The 14,045-nt window shown below is 42.5% G+C and overlaps 1 protein-coding gene across 1 annotated transcript in view; it reads left to right on the plus strand.

The window, feature by feature from the left end:
- Positions 1–14,045, plus strand: part of Dnah8 (dynein axonemal heavy chain 8) — a 231,087-nt gene that overhangs the window by 76,229 nt on the left and 140,813 nt on the right. The window contains exons 34-41 of the mRNA XM_021221842.1: positions 32–272; positions 2,304–2,503; positions 3,444–3,597; positions 5,651–5,814; positions 7,424–7,526; positions 8,757–8,861; positions 9,733–9,894; positions 11,797–12,021. Of these exons, the coding sequence (XP_021077501.1) occupies positions 32–272; positions 2,304–2,503; positions 3,444–3,597; positions 5,651–5,814; positions 7,424–7,526; positions 8,757–8,861; positions 9,733–9,894; positions 11,797–12,021 (1,354 nt within the window). The remainder of the gene's footprint in view (positions 1–31; positions 273–2,303; positions 2,504–3,443; positions 3,598–5,650; positions 5,815–7,423; positions 7,527–8,756; positions 8,862–9,732; positions 9,895–11,796; positions 12,022–14,045) is intronic.

Below are 14,045 nucleotides of genomic sequence, written 5' to 3' on the forward strand. Positions count from 1 at the left end.
TTTTTTTTTTTTTTTCCTCTCTTCCTGAAAGATGTCGAAAACTCCCCAAGGGACTCAAAGATTGGCAGGCATTTCTGGACCTCAAAAAAAGAATTGACGATTTCAGTGAGTCGTGTCCGCTGCTGGAGATGATGACCAACAAAGCGATGAAGCAGAGGCATTGGGACCGCATCTCGGAGCTCACTGGCACCCCGTTCGACGTGGAATCCGATACGTTCTGTCTGAGAAATATCATGGAAGCACCACTCCTTAAGAACAAGGATGATATCGAAGTGAGTGTGCAGGGAGGGAGGGATCAGCAAGCCACTAAGGAACGTTGCCTCTTTCTTTCGTTAAAGCGCCACGAGTAGACATCATGTATTTATGTGTGAGTGGCTGTGTGGGGGTTCTGTGCATGATGGTGCAGTGCCTTCAGAGGCCAGAAGGGGGCGCCAGATGCCCTGGAGCTGGAGTTACAGGTGGTTCTGAGCTGCATGGTGTGGGTGACCGGAACCACTGAGCTCTCTCTCCAGCTCTGACATTTATTTTTAGATTTTACCCTACACATAGTTGCACATATTTGTGGAACTCAGAGTGAGGATTCAATACATGCATAGAATGTGTCATGGTCAGATCAGGGCAGTTCATATTTCTGTGTATCTGTTTTTCATTTCCTTGTGTGTGTGGCCTTCACACCCCCACTGTCTTTTCTGGTTCTTCATTAAATGCACAATCAATGCCACTGTGAAGAATGGTCACCTTGCTCTGTGATGTGATCCTCCGGCTCCTTTCTCCAGTCCCTCTGGATTCTGATGTCTGCTCCTCCCCTTCCTTCCTGCGGGGCTCACTCTTCTTCCTATTGTGTTAGCATTTACTTTGTTTTAGCTTCAACACAAGAGAGAGCCTGTGCTGTATTTACCTCCCTGGATACCTTACAGAGATCTTTAAATCGTTTTATTTTAAGATTTATTTTTATAGCTCTGTGTGCGTGTGTGTGTGTGTGATGTACACACAATTAATGAGCATATGATTGTCGGTGTTCACACAGGACAAGGGAGGACATCAGATCCCTTGGGGCTGGAGTTATAGACAGTTGTGACCCATATGATTTAGTTGCTGGGATTTGAACTCAGGTCCTCCACAAGGGTTTTTATCTACCCAGCCATCTTTCCAGCCTCAGTGATTTTTTTTTTGATTTGTGTGTGTGTGTGTGTGTGTGTGTGTGTGTGTGTATTTGTATTTGTATTTGTATTTTGGATATAGGGTTTCACTATGTAACCCTGGCTAGCCTGGAACTCACTATGTAGACAAAGTTGGTCTCAAACTTACAGCAATGTCTTCTTCTGCCTCCAGGTGCACCACCACATCCAGCCTTTTTTTTTTTTTTCTCCATTCTTAAGAAGTTGTTTTGCCCTCTATATTTCTGAACTTTTCTTTACTCCTTCAAAATAGCTTGCATGAGTAGCGTGTTTCTTCTGCTTGCTGAAGAATAGTTGATAGCAAAATAAGAAACTGTGCTATGCACATAAGGCTGGCACATGTTAGAGGCGCAGAGCTGCTCAGATTGGAGTTGTGGGTACATGTTTGAGCCAGTAAGAAGGAGACAGTTGGGAAGAATTTGGATAACAACATTAATCATGCAGATTTATGGTGTTCAGGGTTTCTGGAGTACTCCAATGAAATGGAGGGTGGCTAGGGGTTTATTAGGTATATACTGATGCCAATGTTAAGATAAAATGATCACCTGAAACACTTTCACCTTAGAGCCTGCCAGTCTACCCTCTTGTCTTTCAGCTGCACTTACAATTAAAAAACCCTTTATGGTTATTTCTGTATTTTGTTTTTGGTGAGTTGGATGTCTTGTCCCAATTTTTTAATTCAGTGCTTCTTACAAAAGCTATTTTGAGTTAAAAATTTAAAATAGTATTGCAGTTTTCCTTTCTCATATTTTAAATAGTTATTTATTGTTTATGCGTGTGTGTGTGTGTGTGTGTGTGTGTGTGTGTGTGTGTGTAGAACCTGTAGTACAACTTCCAGGAGTTGGTTCTCTCCTTAACACGCAGGCTCCAGGGGATTGGGCTGGGTGGCAAGCACCGTTATCTGCCGGGCCATCCCACCTGTCTGCCTTTTGTACATTGTTAATTGGTTCTGATGTGAACCTGCAGCGTGGGGCTCCTTGGCCTTCTCAGCTCTAAGTCAAAGTGCCCAGCAAGGTGACTTCTGGTGACTTCTGGTCCCTTCCGTGCTAATGGTGCTGTGATTTTTATAGCACATAGAATATGCGGTTGAGATCCCATGACCTGTTCCCTTATCTTTCCTGAAAGGATATCTGCATATCTGCCATTAAGGAGAAGGACATCGAAGCCAAGCTGACACAGGTGATTGAGAACTGGACCAACCAAAACCTGAGTTTTGCAGCATTTAAGGGCAAAGGCGAGCTCCTGCTCAAAGGAACGGAGTCTGGAGAGATTATCACCTTAATGGAGGACAGCTTGATGGTCCTAGGCTCCTTGCTAAGCAACAGGTAATTTTATAATCCACGGGTAAGATTTAAATTTGGTGTTTATAGCATCACAAATGGCTAGGTACAGTTTTGTAGCTGGGACATTTAATCAGACTCTGTTCCACTGTTCAAGCTTTTGTGCATACCTGTACATAGTGTCTATATTTCCTAAGAATGCGACCACTCCACTCCAACGTTTATTATTGTTGTTATTGTTTTTAAGATTTATTTATTTTATTTTATGTATGACCTGACCCAGTACACTGTAACTGTACAGATGGTTGTGAGCCTTCATGTGGTTGTTGGGAACTGAATTTTTAGGACCTCTGCTCACTCCTGTCAGCCCCGCTCACTCGGATCAACTCCGATTGCTCAGTCGCTGTTTGCTCTGGCCCAAAGATATATTTATTATTATTTATTATGTATTTATTATTATATGTAAGTACACTGTAGCTGACTACAGATGCACCAGAAGAGGGCATCAGATCTCATTATGGGTGGTTGTGAGCCACCATGTGGTTGCTGGGATTTGAACTCAGGACCTTCGGAAGAGCAGTCAGTCAGTGCTCTTACCCACTGAGCCATCTCTCTAGCCCCCTGTTGCTGTTTTAATAAATGTGTACCTGTGTGTATTTGTGTGTACATTGTATGTATGCAGGCACCCTGGGGAAGCTAGAGGAGCTAGATTTGAGTCCTTGAATCTTATACTTATGTGGACATAACCTGGTAGAATACACTTAAGACACCACAAAAGTCAGCCTTCTCACTGGTCCCTGGAAGGAGAGTTCTTCTGGAAGTCAGTTCCCAGCATGCATAGGGCCCTGCTGGGGAGAGTACTTGGTGATTTGAGAAGTCTCTCATTCTGGGAGCTACGCCTCCTTAGAGATTTGCAAATGTGTCAGCAGGTCACACCTCAGCACTGGCCACAGTCAGGGATATGCTTTCTATTCTTCGCTTTTAGATACAATACCCCGTTTAAAAAAAATATCCAGAATTGGGTCTTTAAATTGTCCACTTCCTCGGATATCATTGAAGAGTGGCTGATAGTCCAGAACCTGTGGGTCTATCTTGAAGCTGTCTTTGTGGGTGGCGACATTGCCAAACAGCTGCCGCAGGTAAGAAGAGCTTTTGCATTTATTATAAAATTCTTTTGGTGAAGGGGGGCCTGGTGGTGTAGACCTGTGATCTCAGCTACTCATGAGTCTGAGGCAGGGGGATTTTAAGTTTAAGGCCTTGCTGGGCTGCTTCATGAGACTCCTCCCAGAATGAAAACGAAGAAGAAGGCTGGAGGAAAGGTTTCATGGGACAGGATGCGCCTATCATGGATCAAATCCTGGACCTGGTTCAATTCCTATGAGTGCTAAAAGAATATTTGGTGCCATCTATGTCATTGTGAAAACCTTCCCAAAGATACATGGTTACATCTTAATTTCTTTCTTTTTTTTTTTTTTACATTTTATTTATTTTGTGTGCACGTATGCCATAAATGCCATATAAATGCCATGCTACACATGTGGAGATGACCCTTGCGAGTCAATTCTCTCGCCTCCCACGTGATCCTTGGAGATTTGAACTCACATCATCCTGCTTGGTGTCAGGGGTCTTTACCTGCCGAGCCGTTTTTCTGGTCCATGTCATCAAGTCTTGATAAATCATGTCAGGAGTTGGCAAACTACAGCCCAGACACTTGTTTAAAATCAAAATAAATTTAAGTTTTGACGGATGGCTCAGCCGTTAAGAGTCATGCTGCTCTTGTAGAAGAAATCTGAGTTCAATTTCTATCGCCCACGTTAAGTGGCTTCTGCACATCTGGGGTATCCCACATCCTCTTGTAGCTTCTGTAGGCACTCCTGGGCAACATCCCTCCCCTTCACATAAATCAATTTAAAAATAATTTTAAATAAAGTTTTATTGGAACACAGAAACCCAGGATATTGGTCTCTGACTTACAGTAGGAGAAAGAAGAAAGCCTTTAGTTTCACATGGTGATGTCTTGAGATTGGGTAGGGTTAACATCCATTGGAATGGAGCCGCACTAACTTGTGGAACATCCTTCATCTCTTGAACCAGTCCTCGGGGAATAGTACTAAACTTAACCCATGTTTAGTTAAGCACAGTTGAACTATTAGTAAACCCACTACTAGCAGGTCAGGAATATAGAGTGGGGTGGGGGGGGGAGGAGGAAACATTTTTAGAACTATGTATCAAAACATTTGAAATGGTAGAACTATGTGTTGGAACAGCAGCTCTATTAGGAACCTTTTAAACAGCGGAGGATGTGGCGTCTTAGTATAGTGTGTGACACTCATGAAGCTCTGGATTCAAACCCCAGATGAAGTCAGGAGCACCAGCTTTGGGCTTCGTGTGACCATGTCTCCAAAGAAGAAATACGAACAGTTTTACTCTTAGAGTAGGTAACTTTCCTCTTACACAGTTACGCCCACACATCCTAAATTTGTCCGTCTGTAGGCAGGATCTATGCAGATTGTAAATCAAAGCTTAAAAAGCACGAAAACGGCTCATTTCTCTTTGCAATGCAATTTCTTCTAGAACCTAATACTAAAGCCTATTTCTAATTAGAAAACGGCACTTTAAGAAGAGACAAAAATTATGCCAATTTCCAGGGGCGTTCTTTGCAACCGAATGAAAAACTTAATATCACCCATAGCACACAGAGAGTTTTTATTTGCAAGTATGTAAATGAGGCTTTGTTTTGTGGTTTCCGTGTCTCCCCCCCTCTCCATTCCCTTTTCCCTGAGGTAATGCGGAGCTCCAATGATTCCAAGGACTCGAGATCAAATTATCTCTGTGCCTCTTCAGTTCGCTCAACCCAAAACACCTGGGGTGCCGAAAGACTAGATTTGAACTTTAAGTTGATAGCTCTGCAAATTAATCATGTGGCACTTCAAAAACTATATTAAATGCAAGGAAACAAATAAGCGATGAGCCCCATTGCGACAGAGCTGCGTTTTAATAAGCGGCTTTATAGGTTTGGGGTCTCATTCTTCAGAATTAATTCAGATGAATTCAGATGAAGGTTTTTTTTTTGTTTGTTTTGTTTTGTCTAAGTGAGATGAACCAGACTGAGTTTGAGGAACTGAGAGGGGCTTCTTGCTCTTTTCGATGATCTAGACACTAATCTTCACCCAACCATGGATTTGCTTTTAGGAAGCCAAACGTTTCCAGAATATTGACAAGTCATGGATAAAGATCATGCAGCGAGCTCACGAGAACCCCAACGTGATCAGCTGCTGTGTCGGGGATGAAACCATGGGGCAGCTGCTGCCCCATTTACACGAGCAGTTGGAAGTCTGTCAGAAGTCCCTCACAGGGTAAGAGTCCACCGCTTCCTACGCCACCCTTCCTCACAAACCACTTAGTAAGTTCCGTGTGTGTTTCAGCTATTTCTGTGGATGGTTCCACTGGAGATAGCGATCTAAAATTCCCATAAATTGAATTTTTTCAGTAAGAAGGGCATGGAATGGTTGGGCTGAGGTACTGCATTAGCTTCCCAGGGCTTTTGTGCCAATCACCACAAAGCTTGAAGCACCATATACATAAACATACACATACACACATACATATATATACATGTATATATATATACACACACACACATTCATATACATATGCATACATATATGCATACATATACACATACATACATTCATATACATATGCATACATACATATACATATACACATATATATATACATACATATACATACATATACACGCATATGTATATATAATATACATACACCCATATATACATATACATACATATACACACATACATAATATACATACATATACATACACATATATACACACATAATATATATACATATACATATGCATACACACATACATATACACATANATACATACACACATACACATTCATATACATATGCATACATACATACATATACATACACATACACACATACATATACATACATATAATACACATATACATACATATACACATATACATACATATACATACACACATATATACATATACATATACATGCTGCATACATATACATACTAATACATACACAAACATATATATTGTCCCAGTTCTGGAACCTGTGACAGAACCATGGTGGCTCTGGGGCTTCTGGGGCTTGTGTCATAACCCCAGAGATTGTGTCTTCACGTGACCTTCAGTGCTTCTATTTCTCCTGTGAGGGCTCTTGTGGCTGGATATATGGCTTACCTGGATATAGGACCCTGTTTCCCTGGGATCATGGAACACACACATGCACTAAACAAACACAGAGCTTCTCTTTTTCAAGAAAGATCTTTGGATTCATTATGTCCTCAGAGACCCTCTTTCCTGATAAAGTCACATTTACAGATGCCAGGGTATCTTTTAGGGGATTATGCTGAGCCCAGTTTGGGCATGGGGCAGGGGTGTGCAGTTCGAGGAGAGCTGACCAGACAAACGCATAGATCCTTTTTTTCCCAAGGATATTTCTTGATGCTATTAAAAGTTACGATGGAATCCATTCTTAATTTCTATTTAAAACATGGTGGTGATATGTCCCAGGTCATCCAGGTCTATCCCCCTCTGCTCCAACATCATGGCTAGGTGTCCTCTGTACCATTCTCAAAATAATTTCACCCCAAGTTTAAACCACAAAGTGGCCAATACTCTGGCAGAGGTTCATAGGACTGCTCCCGATGAGGAGGAAGATGGTGACAGAAGAAAGAGGGGAGCCCCTGCTTCCCCCTTTATCATTGTCAAGCCCCCCTGTTACTCCGCAGTGCCTTTCTCCGGGACCTTGATTCTCACCAGATATCCCAGAGGCCAGTGAGAAATGCCTGTTGCTGTTTGCTATTCTCTTCTTGGCCAAAACCACAAAACACACAAGCAAACAAAAGCCCCAAAGGAATCGCCCATTAAGCCGCTCTTGACTCCTTTGAAGGTATTTGGAAAAGAAGCGATTGCTATTTCCAAGATTCTTCTTTGTCTCCGATCCGGTTCTGCTTGAAATCCTCGGACAGGCCAGCGACTCCCACACCATTCAGGTATGATGTGCACATCCAAGGGTTAAGTCTCTCTGTCCGTGGGATAAACAACCAAAAATGGAAAAACATTAACATCCTTATAGTACAAGGCTGGACGGATGAGACTGAAATGTCATGACGGTACTACTGGGAGGGTGACTGACTCCATCGCTATGCAGACGTGAGGACCCAAGTTCAAGTCCCCAACCTACATTAAAAAAAAAAAAAAAAAAAAAAAAAGGCCTGAGCGCAGTGGTGCATGCTTTTAATGCTTCTAAAGGCAGCACCGAGGAGGCAGAAACAGGTCGACGTCTAGGGTTCTCTGGCTAGTCAGCCTGTAACATTCTGTGCACCTCCTACAACACACATGCACACACATGAGTGCGCGCATGCATACTTACCTACAAAACACGATGGTAAAATGCCCTCTTCTGTATGTTTTTAGAGCCACTGGCCTCACACAGTCCAGGAAAGGTGGCATGCAACAGTCCCCATTCACTAACTCCGTGACCTTGCCTAGCTCTTGGTTTTCTGGTGAATCTTGGTTTTTGAACTGTGAAAGGAGACACACACAGTTTGAGAGAGAAAGAGACAGGGACCTGGGCCCAGCAGGGAAGCAGGAGGGGATGGTATGACTCAGTCTCCATCTGGAGAGCAGAAAGGGATGGCCTCTGAACTGGTACAAGAAGTGACTTTGAAGGCCTGGAGGACAATATCCTATCATATTTTTAAAAACTGGGGCACAGTTGGTTGGTCATAGTATACATTTGTAATGAATGGCACAACCCTCAAGCTACAGGGTTCAAGATCAGCCTGGTACAGAGTAAGTTCTAAGCTAACTCCGACTGTACAATGGGCCTCTATGTTAAACAAGGGTTGTAGTAGTTACAATTGCTGCTTTTTCCCCATTTCCTTTTTAGTTTTGAGTTAAGAAATTGTTCTCTTGTCTCTCATGAAGACAAAAAAAATACTGAGGTTTTACGCTTTAAAAATTATTTATATTATGTGCACACAAGTGCAGTATCCACAGAGGCCAGAAGGGGGCACCAGAGTTCCCAGAAGTTGGAGTTACAGGTGGTTGTGAGCTGGTCATTACAGATGCTGGGAACTGATGTCAAGTCCTGTGGAAGAACAGGAGATGCTCTTAGCTGCTGAGCCATCTCTCCTGCCCCTACTAAGGCTTTAAATGGTACCTCAGCTTACGCCTGGCCCCTCGTATGATGTGTTAGCTCTGCTCTGTGTCTCTTACAGCCACATCTCCCTGCAGTGTCTGACAACATCAATGAGGTGAGCTTCCATGCTAAAGACTACGATCGGATGATGGCTGTTATATCAAGAGAAGGAGAAAAAATCGTGGTAATTTATTTAAAAACTTTGTTGTTAGGACTACCCTGAAGACCGAGGTTGAGGAGAAAGCCATTTACTTTTGAAAGATGAGGGCGTGGAGAGTATGGTGAATAACCTTGGGTTCTGGCCTTGTTATGAATTCATGTAGATACACCATTTAACTTCTCTGAGACTCATTTTATCACCAGTTACATTAGTGTTTAGACTACACCATCTCTATAGTCCCTTCTGTTCATGATTTTAGCTTAGTTCATCCTTGCTTTTCAATATTTTGCATAGGGAGCTGGAGAGATGGCTCAGCGGTTAAGAATGTTAGTTGTTCTTGCAGAGGATCTGACGTTGGTTCCCAGCACTCACACCAGGTGGCTCACAGCCATTTATAACTCCAGTTCCAAGAGACCTGACATCCTCTTCTGGCCTACTTGGGCTCCCACATGCATGGAGTATGCGCAAACGCACACACATGTACAAGCACACATGCACATACACACAAGTACATGTACGCACACATACGCACATGCATGCACATGTATGTAACTTACACACAATATACACTGCATACACACAGGCACACACACATTTACAGGGTGGGAAGAGGAAAGAAATACAAATATACAAATAGAGCTGAGGCCACCACATGGTCATACTTATTCAAGCACAACTATGCACACACATGCATACAATGCTCACATACACAAATCAATAAGTAGATATTTGACATGAGCTGTAGAAGAACTTATTTTGTGTCACAGTACTAGGATTTATCAAGTGTGACAATCTGTAAAACTACCCTATTAATAATTGGTTATATGCTTATATGTTTTTCGTTTCATTTTGTTTCATTTTGCTTTGTTTTGTTCTGTTTTGTTTTGTTTTAAAGCTGGATACTCCTGTTATGGCCAAAGGTCCTGTAGAAATTTGGCTTCTGGACTTGTTAAAAGTACAGATGTCATCACTACATAATATCATCCGGTCTGCCTTCTACCAGATCAGCGATTCAGGCTTTCTCCTCTTACCGTTCCTGAACCACTTCCCCGCACAGGTGAGGCTCACTGTCCACTAAAATGCAGATGTGGAAACCGAGAAGGGGCTGTGTTCAGCCTGGCCATGCGGAGGTCCCTGTCAACTCTGGCTTGGCAGCCTACTCCATTCTGAGCTGCGCTGGCCCTTTTCCTAGCCCCCCTCTTCCCCTGTCCTTAAGGACATATGCCAAGACTCCAATAATGCAAGGGAAATTCCAGCTTATAGATGAGTGGCTCTCAACCTGTGGGGTGTGACCCCTTGGCCCATCAGATATCCTGCATACCAGATGTTTACATTACGATCCACAACAGTAGCAAACTGAGAGTTATGATCTTATGGTATGGGGTGGGAGGGGGTGCCACCACAACTTGAGGAGTCATAGCAAGGGGTCGCAAGGTTAGGAAGGTTGAGGACCACTGTCATCAATGTGTGTGCACGTGGATCTCACTATATAGAGATAGCATTTGGATAGGGATATGACATACATGGGGGAGTGTTTACATACATTGTGCACTTTCCTGATGTGGATCCCATTTTGTGTGAGTGGGTGTTCTTGCCAACAGTTCTTCTGTCCCATGTCCCTTATGGGCTCCCTGTGATATGCCAGACATCATTAAGACCTAGTATGGGGAATAAAGAACTGGCAGTTTTATTAACGTTTCAACCAGGATTGACGAAAAGTAGTGCAAAGTAGAAGAGATACCCAAGGGGATTTTGTCCCGTCTATGTTTCCTGTTCCTGCCTGAACTTCAACTAGTTCCCGAATTAATGAGCACACTTTGGAGACAGCTGAGAAATGATTGGGCATTAATTATTCGAAAGGTATCGGCACAGACAAGGATCAACCTCCTCTGTAGAGACGATTCCAATGCTGTGGTTTTAAGGCTTTATAGTTGCCTTGAAAAACTTTAATGTTCTTGTTAAATATATATATATATATATATATATATATATATATATATATATATATATATATATATATGTGTGTGTGTGTGTGTATATATATAATTTATATATAATTATATATTTATAATTATATATTATATATAATTATATAAATTTAATATATAAATATATATTATATATATATATATATATATATATATTTAATTTTCCTTGGTAAGCCAAAAAAACGGGCTTCTTAACAGTAGGACGACATATTTTCTCTATCCCCGGAAAGCACACGTCACAGCATTGTTCTCAAGTCTCATTCCGACGGGGGAATCAGCGTTAGGAGGAAAATTAGGAGCAGGTTCAGAGTGGTGGAGGAATTGGACAGGATTTGATAAGAGAGCTGAGCATCTTCCCAGATCTCTCCTAGTGTGCATATATATATATATATATTCTTTAAAGCATCTTTTCCAAATAACTGAAATCTGCCTGCTATCAAGTTAATTAAAAAAAAAAAGGCAAACACCTCGTCTCCAGCTTTTTTCAGAACATATTTTTAAAGATTGCAAATGCGATGGATCATTGCTAAAAAAAAAAAAAAACCAGAAATGTGAAAAACATGAAAGTAGAAATAAAAATTACTTACATTTATACTGCCCGGAAATGGTGTGTGTGTGTGTGTGTGTGTGTGTGTGTGTGTGTGTGTGTGTGTGTTCCAGACACACTGGAAGATATATGGCACACACACGCACACACACAGATAAAATTTTTATTTAAAGCTTAAAAAAACAGTCAGTTCTGCCTGCTTTATGTGAATAAATGACAACCAAGATTAAATGTGAACATGTTGTATGTGTGTGTCTGCTGTTTGTAGGTTATAAACATGCTATACATGTGTGTGTGCCGTTTGTAGGTTATAAACATGCTATACATGTGTGTGTGCTGTTTGTAGGTTGTAAACATGCCAGACATGTGTGCCTGCTGTTCATAGGTTGAAAACATATTATACATGTGTGTCTGCTACTTGCAGGTTGGGCTTCTGGGAATTCAAATGCTGTGGACACATGACTCAGAAGAGGCTTTGAATAACGCAAAAGACGACAGGAAAATCATGCAAATAACCAACCAGAAATTTCTGGATATTCTAAACACTCTGATTAGCCAAACGACACATGACCTGTCCAAGTTTGACAGAGTGAAGTTTGAAACTTTGATCACAATCCACGTGCACCAGAGAGATATCTTTGATGACTTGGTAAAGTGTCCTTCCTGTCCTCTCCCAACCCAATGCCTTATCCAGGTAACCCAGTCTAGAACCTAGCAATGAGCAGTTGGATTTTGTTCAGACCTGCATGAGCTCCCCTCATATGTGCGTCTTCTTCTCCCATCTACATCCGCGTAGGTAGAGGGGGCACTTCCAGCAAGATGGGTATATTTTAATTCATTAGTCTTTAAAAGGAATTTGGCTTCTTTTCTTTCTTTTTTCTTTTTGCTGTTGTTGTTTTTTTTTTTAATCACTTCTTTGTAATGAACTCACACATGATTGTGAGATAGGGTCTCACTGTGGTTTCCTTCGGTATCCTGGAACTTGATCTATATGACAAGGCTGGCTTCAAAATCACAGCAATCCTCCTGCCTCAGTCTCCTGAGTGCTGGGATTAAAGACACACACCTTCATGCCCAGCTAAAATCACAATGAGAACATCACACAGAGTCTCAGTTAGGGTTCACTGCTGTGAGCAGACACCATGACCAAGGCAAGTCTTAAATCACAATGAGAACATCACACAGTGTCTCAGTCAGGGCTTACTGCTGTGAGCAGACACTGTGACCAAGTCAACTCTCATAAGGACAACATTTAACTGGGGCTGGCTTACAGGTTCAGAGGTTCAGTTCATTATTACCAAGGCAGGAACATGGCAGCATCCAGGTACAGGAGGAGCTGAGAGTTCTACATCTTCATCTGGAGGCCCTTAGGAGAATACTGGCTTCCAGGCAGCTAGGATAAGGACCTTAAAGCCCACGCCTACAGTGACACACCCACTCCAACAAGGCTACCCCTTCTAATAGTGCCACTCCCCGGGCCTAGCATATACAAACCATCACTCAAGGAAGCCACTCAAAGAAATATTGCCTACTTCCAAACTCAGTGCACCTCCCCGAACGTCTTTCTATTCAGGTAGAAAGACTATTCTGCAGCCACGAGTTACCAATTACTTTTTTAAAACGGACTTAGCAAAAACACACACACACACACACACACACACACACACACACACAACCAGAACAAAACACTGACAGAATTGAAGCCAGAATACCAATTATCTTTTGGTACAGTATAACCTTTAGAAAAGAGCCTTAGAAAATGTATGATTAGACAAGAGAAGGCAGACTGCAGGCAAAAGACACACGAACTGTAAACAGGGGATATAAAGCCATTTCCCCCCTGAAAGTTGAGAACCAATTGATTTATTAAGAATTAGTTGCTCTACTCAATGAATGGCCAAGGGTATAACCCAGTTGAGTCGGGACAGGTCATGAGCTGTGGTGGAAAGGGCGACTTCAAGCTGAGCAGAGACAAGCCTTACCGGATGTCCATTGTCAGCATTCAGGAGAACTTGGTTTGGCCAGGAGTCTATAGGGAGGGAGTCTATGATGGTTCCATTCCCATTGGGACTAGGATGCTAATTATGGCTTTGGGCCCAGTCAAGTTCTTCTAAAGCTGGAACCCCAAGTGTCCCTCAGTTTCTGTTCCTCTTGTTAGAATTGAAACAGACAAAGCTCAGCTCAAGGGAGAGCTGGTTCTGGCTCTCGGTTCGAGGCTCAGCCCATCACTCTGGGGATGTCAAGGCTATAGCAACTAGAGGCAGCTGGTTGGGTCACACCCATAACCAGGAAGCCCAGAACCATGGGTGTGTGCTGCTGCTTAGCTCCTGTATCTGTTGCTCTTCAGTTTCTGCAATAAAATACCATTGCCAAGAGCAAGTTAAAGATCAGAAGGTTTATTTTAGCTTATGGTTAGAGTTCATGAAGGCAGGGATGGCAGTAGGGGCAGGAAGCTGGCTAATTACATTTTGTCCCCATGCAGGAAGCAGGGGGGAGGGGACTGGAAGGGAGGGGGGGGGAAGAGAGGAAGAGAGGGAGAAAGAGAGAGACAGGGAGAGAGAGAGAGACAGGGAGAGAGAGAGAGAGAGAGAGAGAGAGAGAGAGAGAGAGAGAGAGAGAGAGAGAGAGAAAGGAAGAAGTTGGGCAAAGGCTATAAACCCCCAAACCTCAAGC

Source organism: Mus pahari, chromosome 21 (assembly GCF_900095145.1).
Source record: "Mus pahari chromosome 21, PAHARI_EIJ_v1.1, whole genome shotgun sequence".
Classification (NCBI taxonomy): domain Eukaryota; kingdom Metazoa; phylum Chordata; class Mammalia; order Rodentia; family Muridae; genus Mus; species Mus pahari.